The 15,705-nt window shown below is 31.5% G+C and overlaps 2 protein-coding genes across 5 annotated transcripts in view; one reads left to right on the forward strand and one right to left on the reverse strand.

Moving 5' to 3' along the window:
- Nucleotides 1-8,482, forward strand: part of ZC2HC1A (zinc finger C2HC-type containing 1A) — a 44,980-nt gene extending 36,498 nt beyond the window's left edge. For 2 of the 4 annotated variants that reach the window (XM_079119602.1, XM_079119599.1), the window contains 2 exons: nucleotides 2,869-2,976; nucleotides 6,601-8,482. In XM_079119602.1, coding sequence (XP_078975728.1) covers nucleotides 2,869-2,976; nucleotides 6,601-6,766 — 274 coding nt within the window. In that variant the 3' untranslated portion in view covers nucleotides 6,767-8,482. The other 2 variants (XM_079119600.1, XM_079119601.1) reach the window with 2 other exon arrangements.
- A 4,537-nt stretch (nucleotides 8,483-13,019) lies between these two features.
- The window catches only part of IL7 (interleukin 7), an 81,142-nt gene continuing 78,456 nt past the window's right edge, over nucleotides 13,020-15,705 (reverse strand). The window contains exon 6 of the transcript XR_013759942.1: nucleotides 13,020-15,047. The gene's annotated coding sequence lies outside the window, so the exon portion shown is untranslated. The remainder of the gene's footprint in view (nucleotides 15,048-15,705) is intronic.

The raw sequence follows: 15,705 nt of genomic DNA on the forward strand, positions 1-15,705 counted from the left end.
AGGGGGAAAAGATCTTAGAAAATAATCAAGGGGTTCTTACTCATTTTTTATTAGATGACTTTAAATTATATGTAAAATAGGGAAATGGTATTACACTGCCAAGATTCACTCCTTTGTGTTCTGGTATAGCTGACTGAGAAGAGAGTGTGGCAATGACAGTTATTTTTAAAACTCTACAGCATGAGTCTTCAGGGTTTACGTACAATACCAACTCTCATTTTAAATGATGAAGTTAGGGCCCAGTACATTAATTTACTTACTAAATCTACAAAGTATATTATTAAATACTTTATTTTAAACCAGTGCATATAATATAATAACATTCTGCTTATGTATGTATGATATATAATAATAAATTTAACTAGATACACAGTAAAATAAAGATGGGAGAAATATTTATGTTACTGGTAGCAGCCATGGGATATTTTTAAGTAGTTAGTGATAGATCCTAGAAGGAAGACTTTGTGTCCTAAGCCATTTGTGTTTGTGCTTCAGCTACTCTCTACCCTTTGAATCATATCTCAGAACCAAAAACAAAAACAAAAACTGACTAGCAGTAAGATGGATTTAAGTATAATTCTACAGTTAAACCTACCTTTCTTATTCATTTGAGCTAGAGCAAGCAAATTTCAGACATAGATTTTGGATGCTAGTTTTCAGACTGGTCTAGAAGAAAGTAAACATTCAGAACCTAATAATGTATATTAATAATATTTAATAATGTATGTTATTTAAAATGTTAGGGTATTTAATATCACAGCTATTAATGTTAACAACCTCATATTTTCCTCTAAATGTAAAATTTTTTAATGTATATATGTTTAAATGTATATATTTTCATGGCTGTATTTGTGTCATCATTGTATATCTTGGGCACATATTATATGAAGGTGATAAGACTTCTAACAGGATTGTTCTAGAGCTTTAAAAAGGGCGGGGAGGGGGAGTATCCTTCCTAGTGAAATGCCATTCTTTGACAATGATTTAGGAGATTAAATTCCTCAAAAGGCACTATAGTTATTCTACAATATCCCTAAATACGCTCTACAGAAATAGAGTAGAATAAACCTCATGGATGAACTTGGAAAAGCTTTTGAGGAAATCTAGAGCATCTCATCCACATAGCAAGGTGGTTCTTTACTTATTGAAGAAGTAACTACCCAAAGCAGCCGCCTCATGGAAGGTAGAGTTACATATTGAATATGAAATTTGTAACATAACCTACTGAAGTTTAAATTCAAGTACTAATCTGGCCATATAATGGCTTTACAATTTACATCATTTCATTGAAGACAGGCTCTTAAAACTGAGCCTGATGGTGCATATTATAATCTCACCTATTCAGGAGGTGAAGTTAGAAGGATCACTTGAGCCCATGAGTTCAGGGCCATTCTAATACAAGGCTCCAGACCAATACCTCATCTCTCTCTCCCTCTTTCTCTCTCTCCCACACACCCAAAGTTACTTAAGTTTTTGAAATGGGGATAATATCTTCCCTGAGATTTGTGGAATGATTATAAATTATTTGTAGTACTTGACTTTGTATTTGACATGTAATGTACTTGGTGTTTGAAAAACAGTTGTTACCTATGTGTATTTTGGAAGTAATTAATTTAAAATTTTAGGAGATTTTTTTCAACTTTTCCAAATGAGTAGAATAGGGAAAATTTCAGTCAAAGCCCAAGTATTTCTAATATAAAGAAATTAGAAAAATATTCTACTTGCTCTTGTTATGTAATCTTGGTTATGTGTGAAATGGAAAGAATTGACCATATCTTTAAAGAAGGGGAAGGAACTAATTCTTTATTGAATGTCTGAATCCTGGCTTTACAGTATATTAACTGTTCACCTTGGTAAGTTACTCAAGGGTTTTTTTGTCTTATTTGTTTCATCTGTAAAATTAATTCTTATATGTTTCATAGGATTATTAGCATTAAATAAGTATATATATGCAAAACAACTAGAAATGTTTGTTATATAGTAAGCATTATTATATAAGTATTATATCAGTGACAGTAGTAGTATTAACATTAGTATCAATAACAGTAGTAATAGTTATTATCATCACCAATGCTAAATATTTATATAAATTTATGTCTTATAATTTTCCTACAAACGATCATTTTATTAATGAGGGAACTCAAAGAGGTTGATCACTATCACAAAGCTGGTCAGTAGCAGTTAGGATTTGAATCTAGTTTTATCTGATTGAAAGCCTTATGATATTATATCATCGTTCCACTTTATAATCTTTCTTTTATTTCTGAAGTTTCAAAATAGGAATTCAGTGATGATCCATTCAAACGTCTCCCTTATACTATAGATACCAGGCTGACTAGTTCCTGTAGTTAAATCTTTAAAGGGAAAATTAACCTATTTATTTTGTTGTTTCTTTGAAGAGCTTTCATAAATTTTTATCCTGTAAAATGATTAGCTAATATTTCTTATATTTTTAAGTCATATCTCATGCTTAGCACAATAATAAATTGCTTATTTAATGCATTATTTAGCAGTTATGTCTTATCATTTAAAAGAAATACCTCTTATGTTTTGAGGCATGTGTAACTTTATGCTTTGAGAAACCTTTCAAAATAATTAACATATAAATTTCATGTAATGCATGTGTGAATATTTTAATTGATTTTATGTATTATCCAGACAGTCTTAGTGAATGAAAAATGCTGTGGTTTATTCTTAGTATTAACTATAGCTTGTTTTCAGTTATAAAATAATTATGTGAACTTTTTTTGTCTTTTGAGCTTTTCTATAGAATCTAATTATCAGTCTAATCATGCAAATAGGTAATTTGAAAAATAAATGTCTATATTCAATACTTTTTTCATCATTTCATCTCTTTGTCTCTTCTAGAACTAACATCAAATCTCGAAATTCCACACCACCTAGTTTGGCAAGAAATTCTGCCTCAAGTATACTTACAAACAAAAGAAAAACATATACAGATAGCTCCATAGCCAGGTATGTTTAGCTTTCTCATCCTAAAACTAAAATAAAAATTGAGTATTTATAATTTTTGAAGTCCCATGTATAAAAATAGATAACTAGTTATTTATAGACAATCTGATTTTTTCTTGTTATAGGATTTATTATGGTTTTCAAGTTGTACACAAAAGAAATGGTTGGGGAATAACATTATCTTCTTAGACTTTGTAGATACAATTATTGTTTTAAATGCTCAGAGACTATTTTTTCAGTTCTACTGGATTTTTTTAGGTTTTTGTATCAATTTTAATTGCAACATGGATATTTTTACATCAATAAGTAGAAATAGACCTTGTGAACCACTACAGTTATAATTTTCAGCACATTTTAATATTTAAAACTAACCTCTTAGGTGATTATTCAATTACTGTTCTTTATAATTTGTCAAGATATGTGCCCAACTTTGGCATTCACTGTTTTGTAAACATATAATTAACTCATCTCAATTGTATGTATTTAGGTAAGTAGACAGATATCCCAATTTATAAATATCCCAGCTTGTCCTAGAAAGCTTTAAGGCAAGGCACATAAATCCATTGTGAAATCCAGTATTTAAAAAATACATATATTTTTTCTAAAACTGAACATGTCCAGGACCCTCACAGAGATTTTGATATCATTGGTTTGGAGAGTGGGCATCCTCATTTGCCATATTAAAAGCTTTAAAGTGATACTTATGCATAATTAAGGATAAGGAATCATAGAGGAATTGACAAATTGCTGTCTTTCCAACCAGATTCTTTAAAAAGTACTTTTTGTCCAGTTTTTGAGGTATACTAAATATCCAAGAAATAAACATGTTTCTTAGAGATCTGAAATGTGGTTTCAGTATGTTGTTTTAATAAGTGTAGATTGCAGTCTGTTTTTCAGCAACAGAAAATGCAGTTTAGAAAGCTCCCCACAAGAACACATAAATTTAACTTACATAGGAATCAGTTTAAAAGCTAAGCAATAACTTTAATTTTGGTTGAGAAAATTTGGAAACTTCAAAGACAATAAAAAAAACTAAATATGTATATTGTTCATAAAATAGAAAACTTAATATCATAACTCTGTCATATAAAGCTATCTACACTTCCCTCTCACCGAATTCAGTGCAATTTGCAAACAAAATTAATGAATCTTGATGAATTGTTTTCAAAATGTATATGAAGAACAAAATCCTAAAGTTAGCCAGGACACTAAAAAGAATAATGCATGAATGACATATGAAGTTGTAGTGATTAAGGTAGTTTGATATTGATTCGATGATAGACAAATAGAACAAAAAATCAGGGTGGAGTGGTTATAGAAAGACCTCATTTCCACAAATGAATAGAAATCATCCACACTTCAGAGGTAGCAATGCAGATTTCACAAGTGAGCATACTGAAACTAACAGACATGCATATGTGGAAAAAAATTTTACACCTAAATCATCTCAGGTATTAAAAAAATCAGTTGCAGGACTGAGCTTGTACAGCATTTGCCTAATATGTGCACAGCCCTGGGTTCAATCTATAATACCACACACACACAAATAAGTTATAAAATCATTAAAGTCCTAAATATAGAAAGGAAAGCTATTAGGATTTTAGAATAAGACACAAGGAAATCTCATTATCATCTGAGTTAGGAAGGGATTTTTTGAATAATTTAGCAAATACTAATGGTACAGAAAAAAATTGATGTGTTTGATCATTATTAAAATGAAAAGATTGTAGTGTATAAGACTCCTTGGATAAAGTGAAATAGCATGATGGATTGGAAGAGGATACTTACTATATACATAAGTAAACAAATTACAGCCCAGGATATGTGAGGGATTTCTACAAATTAAAAAAATGAACCCATATAAATAATATATCTGATTTTGATGGAAACAGGACAAAGAATCTAGGAAATGACAATGGAAAAATATACTAATTGCAATAAATAAATAAATAAATAAATAAATAAATAAATAAATAAAAAGATGTTCAATCTCATAAGCAGTCAGAAAAATGTATTAAATCAATAGCAGGCTACCATTTCACTCTTATCAGGTTAGCAAAAAAGAAAATCTTTTAACACAGTATGAACTGCTAATAAAACCTGAAGTTAAAGTGAGAAACCTCATATGCTACAAGTGGAAGTTTAAATTTTCTAATCAGTTTGTAGAGAAATTTGGCAATATCTACTTAAGTTGAAGTTTTGATATCATGTTAAATTTGTATTAATGTATGAACATTTTCTTAAATGTATGTACCATAGTATTTAAAAGATCTTTTATATCTCGAGGTAGTCCTTATGTATCTCACTGACAATAATGTTGCTTTTTTTTCCCTTGGTACTTTCCCTCCATTGGTGTTGCATCTTCTAATTCATTAGTAGTTTCTCTGTGGTTCAAAGGAATTATGCTGATGCTACTAATTTACCCTCTAAAAAGAATGTGCTTTTTAATGTAGAGAACTGTAATTCTATAAACCCCTTTCCAGTGTGGCTAAAATTAGGAAAGAGTAAAAAGTATTCAAACACATAAAATGCTGACTTTTTTTTTCATTTTTATCTCTCTGATTTTTAGATCCATGGTGGCTTTTCTTGAAAATAGTGATTCTTTATCAACCTAACCTGTTTGTATGTAAGAAAGTACCCAACTTGGGGACTATCTAGAGTTCTTCAGTAATTACCTCTGTTAAAAAAAAAAAAAGAATTTCTTTTTTAATAGTGTCATTCTTATAATCAGTGTTTTAAGAATTCCCTTCCTCAGAAAAACACCTGCCAGGAAGGACCGTAAAGATGTTCTTATAGAAACCAAAGAACAGTTTTTCTGATTCATTAATTACTATTTGATTAATAGGATATGAATTTCTCCTCTGGTTTCTTTTATGAAACCCTTATAAACTCAGGCACTTTGCTCTAAAGTTTTGTTGTTGGGTGGTTCTGCTAAATTATTCAAGAAATACTTCCCTAACTCAGATGATAATGAGACTTCCTTGTGTTTTATTCTGAAATCCTAATAGATTTCCTTTCCATATTTAGGCCTTTAATGAATTTATGTCTGTGTGTGTGTTGCTGTGGATTAAACCCAGGACCTATTTTACCTTCAGTACTATGTCTTGCTAATAAAGCCTACCTTTCTAGTGCATGCATAGGACCTTGTTAAGTGTTTATTGAATCATAGTAATCTAATTGAATAATAGAATCAAAGTAAATAATAAAACATGAATGCAGGTATCATACACCCCACAATCCTGTGGCCAGTGGGAAAGACCTGGAACCTAGAGATTTCCATCATTCCTCATGCCTGGGTTGCTGTTTTTCTCCTTGCAGAAAAAACATTGTAAATCATTCTTTTCCTTTTGTGGTAAATGGCTAAACACTGAACAGATGGAAAGTATGGCTACATTTGGTCATGATTAATTCTCCTATCAATGACAAATACAATTTTAAGGATAACATTTGAAATAACAATATTTACCAGCAGAGACCCTTTCTTAACTTTATCTATAAGAATATTAAAAATGAGATTAAACAAGCTTTTATTTAGATTTATTGTCTCCTATTTCTCAAGGGTTGTGAGTTAATAACTATTGACTAATGTAAACCTTTATTTTTCCATTTCTTTCTCTACTGCTTCAGGTCAGATGTAGACTATGCATCTTCACTTAATGGTGGAAACATTAAAGGCATTGAAGGAAATTCATCCGGACACTTACCAAAATTTTGCCATGAGTGTGGAACAAAATATCCTGTAGAATGGGCAAAGTTCTGCTGTGAATGTGGCATTCGAAGAATGATTTTGTAAACAGAATCCCAAAAGAAAGAACCAGATTGACAGTTTTATGATTATTGCTGCTTGAACAGCTAGAGTATATCCTCTAGTTATTTTGTGCAAAAACTATTCAAAATTTCTTTTTCAGTTAGTTTTGGAGCATAATTCTTTTGCTGTATAATGTATGTTTGTATATATGTGTATATATACTGTACATAATAAATACCTGATACCCCAAGCTGTGCCATTCAAGGAAATACTCATTTACCTTTCAGAAAATTACTTCAGTGGAATCATTAACTTAGGTATTGCCCTTCTGTTGTTAATGCACATTCAGCATACCTCCACAAACACTCCTTCTCTAGTGGTTGGCCCTTCAAGCTTTAGGATAATCACAACTTCAAGCAAAAAATCAGAATATATGTTATTGGTACTATCTACAGATAGTATCATAGTAGGATGGACACTTGGAATTTTGTAATTGATGAAACTTTTAATTATTATTAGTTGATGTGGAGTCATTTTGCTATTGAATTCTCCAACAACTAATTTTATATTCCTAAAAAATAAGAGAAAGAAAAAAACCTAAGGTCTGTTTTTACCCTTAACTTGGTGGATTATTAATTAATTATATAATTTAAATATAATTACTCATTCTGTGAAAATGTAATTATGCAATTTCCTTTTCAGAAACACAAGACTATACAAATGCATTTTATTCTATTTATAACTGAGTGCATTTTTTTTTACTTCTGTGTTTATTAGTTAACATGTATTAGTTGAACACTACTTCCAGTGGTGTTCCTAATACCTATTTTTGTTTTCATAACTTGTTTAAAGAGTAGATTTAATTTACTGCTCTATTTTTGCCATATTTGAAAATGTAATTATTTAATGTAAGTGCCCCAAATTCTTTGTAAAGTCTTACATGTTTAACCATTTTATTTCTGTGTATCTGCATTTTAAGAAAGTAATGGATTTTAAAGCACACCATCTAATCAATAATAATTGTGTAATTATTCATTAGTGTTGAGCATGCAGGTAAAAAGTATTTGAATTTCAGTTCCTTGTAGTACAATTAAAGATAGTTATGAGTAGGTTAAGAGTATCTCTAATTTTTCCTACCCATATTTTCTTCTTTACTGTGTAATGCTGAAACACCATTCATGTCACAATGAAAAGCCACTAAAAATGTACTGTTTTGATGCATAGCTGACTTATTATGTAATTAAACATACACAAAATCTATTTTTTCTCTTTAACTTGACTGACATAGAACACTGATCACTGTCACTCTCACTGTAACATGATATTTAGCAATAGCTTTCTTTGATGGCTTGTGCAATCATATTTAGTAATTCCCAGTTAAAATTCAAGTTAAATTCAGTTAAAACTCAAGTGAACTTTCTTTTACTGTAATGGTACAAGCAAATCTTTTATATTTTATAGCTTTTTATGATTCATAACTATAAGGATCATTGTAGAAATTCATATTTTGTAGTTTTATTTCTCTGAAATTTGTTTAGTTTTTGGTGTTGATTTTTATTTTGTTTTAGTTGGGGCAGGGGTTAAGACCGATAGAATTGTCATTTTACTTATAGTTTCTTTTCCAGATATTTTATTATCTTTTTTCACAGTTATTCAGTCACATCGATGAAAAAATCCCACTTGGATAGCTGTAATGAATTTAGAAGACTAATGTACATACTAGTTTTCCATTTTAGTGACTTCTGTCCTAGTTGTTATAAATCATATGAAGAGCTCTCAATTCTTATTTTATCTAGGAATGAACACTATTTTCTTTCATGTATATTTTTAAGAAAACCTAATCTTTTTCTGCTTACAGAGGGGATAGGTAAATGAGTTTAAATTAAATAAATTGGCACATTTGTTTCTCATTGAATTTTGCAGTACAGAGATTATTATAAACAGTAAGTAGGTAAAACATTTATGACATATGAAACATTGTGACAATGTATCTAAGTGCATTTTTATTTTACTCTCACATTAATGTACCATAGTTTTTAAACAATCTTCCTATGCATCATTTATTTTTATTTATTTGCACAAGCATTTGCCAATGTGGTAGAATGATGATTGTAAGCTTAAATTAAAAATGTAAAAATTGCTTATATATTATTCTGAAAGTTATTAGCTTGAAAAAGTAAGATTATTGTGACTACTGTTGTCTCTTCATTGTTTTTTATTATAAATATCTTCATTTTGAACAAATTCAATAAAGACACAAAGTGTAAAAATGTTAGTTGTTATTTATGGATGTCTTATCTTTTAGCCAAACATAAATAGATGGATGGATAGAGAGATAAAGACACATTGATATACAAATATAGATGGGTGGATGGATAGACAGATAAAGACATAGTGATAAATAAAATATTTGAAATAAAAGATTTGTTTAAATGGGGAAGTATGTTTTCATTGTTTATGTCATCAGTTTCTTTTAAATTACTATTTTTATTGAATTAGGATTTTATGACTTCCAAATATTTTAAATATTTTAGTTTTAAAATTTTTAAGAGATAGAATTATTTTCTTTATATCCAATAAAATTTAGGAATTGAAAACACTGCTATCAAGGTTGATAGGAAATGTGGATATTTCTAGTTAAATACTATCCATCAATGCAAAAATCTATTTGTGGTGAATATTTAAGGATTTAGGTCATACTTTAAAGTTATTATGAAAATGTGATTAGAACCAATTAATTTACTTGGTACTCAGTTTTCTTTAACTAGAGATGCATACTTTCACTAGGAGTAGAAGTTCAGAGAATGAATATATAGTAGGAGAAATGTAGGGAACATTCCTCAAGCTTATCTGACAGCAATCACTGACACCATGGTCTAAGCAAGCCAAACAGTCTGAACAGAGAAACAGGTAATGGTAAAGACTCGCCATGGAATGAAGGTCTTTGCAGCTGTTGAGGCTGAGCTTGAACTGTGGGAACGCCTGGTTCTGTCATGCAACCCAGAAAGCTGTGATGTGAGGTCGCCTGGGCTATGCTATCTTGCTTCATGCTGTGTGCAGGAGCTTGCCATTATCCCCAGTCCTTTGTCTCAGACCTGTTGCTGGGCAGAATTGCTTAGGCATGCTTGGTTTGTTTACACTACCTTGACCCTCGATATATAGTTCACCTACAGGCTGACTCTGTTATACTTTAATAAGCATGTTAACTTGATTGGATAATGTGCCTCTATATGTCCTGTGCAATCCTAAATAAAATTAGATCCGTGCCTTCAGAGCCTGATGTCCAATGCCTGAGTAAGCGCGCTGGGTAAGGCTAGGTAAAGTAGGCATCGTTCGTCCTCACCCTCAGTGAACCCATCTCTGAACATCTACAGAGAAATGCACAGATGCAAGTCAGAAGAGCTTTTGGAAATTTATTTGCATTGGATATAAAGTATTTATATGGTAGGTATATTTTTAGTATTAAGTTGGTTTTTTTCTAATTGATTGTATTGTTGAATATACAGTGGAGAATTGTAACAACCACATTCATTTTTATTTTCATTTAGAAAAATTTCAGTTAAATATTATGCAGGGTGCCCAGTAAATAGTACAATTTTGCTTAGCTTATATATGAATTGCTTTTTTTAACCACTAGAGGGTGGTATTGGATAATTTAATATCACTAGCTTCCAATTACTTTAAAGACCTTGCAGCAATATCGTTACGATTTTTTGACAACACAAAATTACAGCGATTTATAAGAGCAGCTTTTTGTTTAGTAATTCACATATTGATGTCTTAGAAACCTAATTCAGCTCATTTGGGGCATCAGACGATACTAACTGATAGAAATATCTAATATTTATACTTCCCAATATTTCATTAGCACAATTATGCATCTCAGGCAAATTACCAAACATTTGAGATATTTCTTTGATGTTTCATATTAGTTGCATACCAATTTAGTAGGTAGGATTTATATATATTTTAAGACAAAGTTCTTCCTGTACCTACCTCCAGTCATCTAGGCTAACTTAACACTGTCTAATATATGAGAGTTAGCATGTATTTGATCAGTAGATAAGTGGTTACATACTAATGTAAGGTGAGCGAAGCTAAAGCTTTATACTTACAACTTTTAGTAAAGGCTTTATGTGCTCTTCATTCTATGAAGTGCTACAGATCAATAGAATAAATAAAATATAATTAAGTCCCTGCCTTTAAATTGATAAAATTTATTTGGAGAAGCTGTTGTGTAAACAAATAAATTGCAATTCTTTTTTTTTTTTTAATTAAACTTTATCATGAAGGTACCAACAAAGTACTACAGAGGAAGGGGCTTCTTACCACCACAAGTTCATACAGCTGGCTATTTCCTACCTCCTTTTCTTTGTGTCAGTGCTCTGGAGGAAACCTGGTAGAACATAAGGGAGAACTTCATTACCTTTGGGTGGAGAAAAGGCAAGTGACTGTGAAAACAATGTGTGGTGGGGTCCCTTGGATCAGATAAATGAACTCCTTCTTGCCCTGAAAATGGAGGAAAAACCATGTTGAGTAGAAGTTACTGATAACGCTCTGTGATCAAACTCCTCTCACATAACTTAGTCCTCTCATTTCCTTCTTTTTCTTTGTACAAATAATTATTTCTATGCCTATTTCGAATTTATAGCAATGAGGCCGGGGATAGGAGTACCCAGCAGTGTGTAGTGTTGAGTACCCTCAACAATTAAATGCTGATTTTTTTATTCTTCAAATGATCAATCTTAAATTAAAAACTACAAACTCGTGGGGTATCATTCACTGATAGCAAACTATAAATTGATAATACTTTTTTCAAAAATTGATTAAAAGGCTTTACATCTTATATTTTAGTAATTTTACTTCTAATATTTTTTAGGGAAATCTGAAGAATAGAAAAATATGCAGAACATGGTTAATAATATTATACAGTAATCGAAATTGAGAAAATTTAGTAAATTAGTCAGTAAAGCACTTCCAAATAATTTTAAGGTTATAACAAGGTAATATTTAAAAAACATTTTAAACAGTGCATATGTACAAACTATTTCAATTATATAAAAACTACATAGATAAAAGGCTTGAATATATTCAATATATTGTGCTTGTTTCTATGAGAACAATGTCGTTATATTTTTGTTACTAGCATCTTTTGAAAATCGTATTTGGTGAATTTTTTCTGTATTAAATCTTACTGCCTGAGTTTATTTTTGCATTCTTTTTTGCAATAAGAGAGAAGCTATGTGACTTGGAGAAAAATATAGGTACATATTATATATATATCTCCATCCTTATTATATATATCCTTATATCTATAAATTTATATATATCCTTGTTTATATCCATATATATACATATACATATAATTCCCTCACTCATGGAATTTATTAAATCGGCTTACATTATCAGAGAATGGATAGTCCCACAATGGCCATCTGTAGATGGCGAACTAGGGAAAACAATAGCTGCTCAATTCAAGAAGTAGGAAGCAAAAGAACAAGAGGCACAAATTATGCAACCCCAGTTTCTCTCCAGGAAGTCCTGAAGAGAGTAGTTTTTCCGAGTCTGCATTCAAAGTCTAAACAATCAGGTGTCTGATATCCTAAGGCAATGGCAGCAGCAAAAAGCATATTCACTAAAGAAGAGTAAAGCATATGTGTGTATGCAAGTTTGTCACTTCTACATCTTGTTCCATCAGGGGCCCCAGACTACTGAATGGTGCTGCTTACCCTAAGGATAGGTCTTCCCCACTGAGTCTATTGATTCACATGCCAAAAGTCTCTGGAAACACCCTTATAGATACACCCATAAACAGCTCTACCAATTTTCCTGGTATCTCAATCCAGTGAAGTTTTCAACCAAGATTAACCATCACACTTTGATTCTAAAACAAATAATGTAAAGCAAATGCTGCAGTCTCCATTTCCTAGGGAGACACTGTTCTTTAAAGACAACAGTGGTAGCTTAGCATGACCATCACTGTAATCTCAGAGAAGAGAGGTTGAGGCGGGAGTATCACAGGTTTGAAAGGTCAGCCTGGGAAACTTAGTGAGACCTTGTCTGAAAATAAAATCATTTTCAAAAGAACTGAACATGGGGTAGGAGGGGTTAGTGTTAGGGTTAGGGTTAGGTTTAGGGTTAGGGATAAGGAGGGTGGTAAGATTGGAGGAAGAAAGGAATGTATAGAGGGAAAAGAGGGGTGGGAGGGGAGGGGGGAAGGGAAAAAAATAACAATGAATCAAACAACATTGCCCTATGTAAATTTATGATTTTTAATTAAAAAAAAAAAAAAAAAGAACTGAACATGTGGTCCAGTGGTAAAATGCCCGTGGGTTCAGTCCCCAATACCAAGGTCGGGGAGAACAACAGAGAATTGACATTGGCACCCTTATTTCAAGATGTGACATATTCCCCATGGCAGCACTTTAACTGATTCTTCCCCTGGAGTAGTCTGTCTTATTTTGTGCATTGTTTCTGACTAAACACCCTTCAAACTTGACTGTTTCCTCCCAAAGATTCTGTGAATTATTCAGTAACTTTTCATAAATTAATTTTTTGTCTAATGAATCTGAGGATTTGCACTTAAAATGCAAAAACTCTCCACCAATCATATTTCTAATGTCCTCATGATTCTCTTTTACAATGCCTTTGGTAATGGTTGAAGTACTTAAACCATATTCTACAGGAGAAATCTTCAATATAATGAATTAAGACACATTCCTTATCTGAATCATGGCATTAGATTACTCCCAAACTGAATTTTTTAAAAATGCACTTTGAGTATAATGTATGCCTATCTTGCAGGACTAATTTGAGGATTATTGGTAACACATGTAAAATCTTTGCCACAATTTCTGATGCTCAACACGATCTCAATAAATAGGATTAATTATTATATAACTTTGGATATTGTGCATGTTATATGTTGATAAATTATATAATTCCTAAGCAGACACTTATTTTAGTTCCAGTGAGCAAAGCAGTGAAAAATGCCTGTCCTTTGTATTCTAGGAGAAAGACTGAAAATAAGATCAATAAAATTTATATTACATTATGATAATGCTATGGGGAAATTAAAAGAGGGACAGGAAGGAGCATGGAGGTGGGTTACAGTTTTACCTTGGGTGTTCAGGTATGGTTTACTGAGAAAGTGATATTTGAACTCAGACCTGAATGAGGGGGTGAACTATTATTGTTTATCCTTTTTGTAGTTGCATTTTAATTGTTTATTGAATTATTTCCCCATTTAGTGCTTTCTGTCAGAGTATTCAGTATAGTTGAAATGTACAAGGGAATGAGAAAGGAAAGAGAATTTCACACAGAGAGTAAAATTAGTGCAAAGGCTCTGAAGTGTGAGAAGAGCAGAAAATTAAGTCAAGTAACAAGGCAATTAAAGTGTATGCTTTAGAGACCATAATATGACTTCGGCTTACTCAGAGTAAGATAGGAGTAAGAAAGTGACATGATCAAGATTAAATATATAATCTAAACATATGTTATTTGGCATTAATTTAGTGAGAAAGGCAAGTGTAATAGTTGGCCCTTATTCTTCCCTATAGTGACCATATGTATTGATCAAACTAAGTAGTCTTAGCACTCAGCTTTCTGAAACTTATTATGTTTTTTTTCCTCTTGACTTGAGTATAACACAAAAGGAATAGATTCTTCACTTAACAGTACTCGACAGTTCATTAATCTGTCCTCTGTTGTCACAGTCATTAGACCCTATTTGTTATTAGATCAACTCCTTTGTCAAGTTAAGGAGACGGAAGTTTAGTCGTTCATTCTACTTTCTGAATATGGTTCCTAATATTCATAAATAAATGACTTTCATTCTTATTTCCTCATTCAACAATGTAAAATAATCTCAATAAAACCTTCACATGTAGGGGACAGAGATCCCTCCATCTAAAATATATTGACCAAAGGAGTTTGGTGTAAATTGCATGTAGATTAGAACTGTCTGAGTGTACAATTTTATTGGTTCAACTCTCTTATTCTTCACTCACTTGTAAATACCTTTTTAGCTCCCCCATTCCTTCAGCTTGCTAATGTCCAACTTAATAAAACTTTACAACTTCCTCTCTATTTCAGACTCCTTTGGGTAAAATCCATGTGAGTTTGTGGCTCCAATTCCAGGTACAAAGCATCTGAATAAACACATTTTATTGAGTTATATGACTATTCCATCAATAGCAGGGTCTTATTGCGTTGCCCAGTCTGGCCTCTAATTCCTGGGCTCCTGCAATAATTCTTCCTCATATACCCAAGTAGCTGGAACAACCGGTGGAAACCTCCATGCCTAACTGATGACATGATCCAATATCTAGAAGATTGAAAAAAAAAAAAAAAAAAAACTAGAAGACTTATAGAGCTAAGAAATGAATTCAGAAAAGTAGCAGGATATGAGATAAACATACAAATATTAATAGTTTTCCAATATCCAATATCCAATAGTGAATTTGCAGAGAAAGAAAAAAGGAAACCTATCCAATTAACAATACATTTTTAAAATAAAGTAAAATAAAATAAAATGCTTGGGAATAAATCTAACCAAGGAGGTGAAAGACCTCCCATAATGACAATTTATAGAACACTAAGGAGAGAAATTGAAGACCTTAAAAAATGGAAACTCCCATGTTCTTGGATAGGCAGAATTAATATTGTCAAAATGACTATACTACCAAAAGAGTTACACAGATTCATTGCAATCCCCATAGAAATACCAATGACATTCTTCATAGAAATAGCAAAAAAAAAAAAAAAAAAAAAAAAAAACTACCATAAAAGTAGTCCTAAAATTTATTTAGAAGAATAAAAGATCCTGACTGGCTAAACCAATAGTGAGTAAGAAGAGTAATGCTGGCAGCATCGCAATACCTGATCTCAAATTACACTACAAAAACAAAAACAAAGCAAAGCAAAAACAAACAAAAAATCCCAGCATGGCACTGGCATCAAAACAGACATGAAGATAAATGGAA

This window comes from Sciurus vulgaris, assembly GCF_902686455.1.
Source record: "Sciurus vulgaris genome assembly, chromosome: 1".
Lineage (NCBI taxonomy): Eukaryota > Metazoa > Chordata > Mammalia > Rodentia > Sciuridae > Sciurus > Sciurus vulgaris.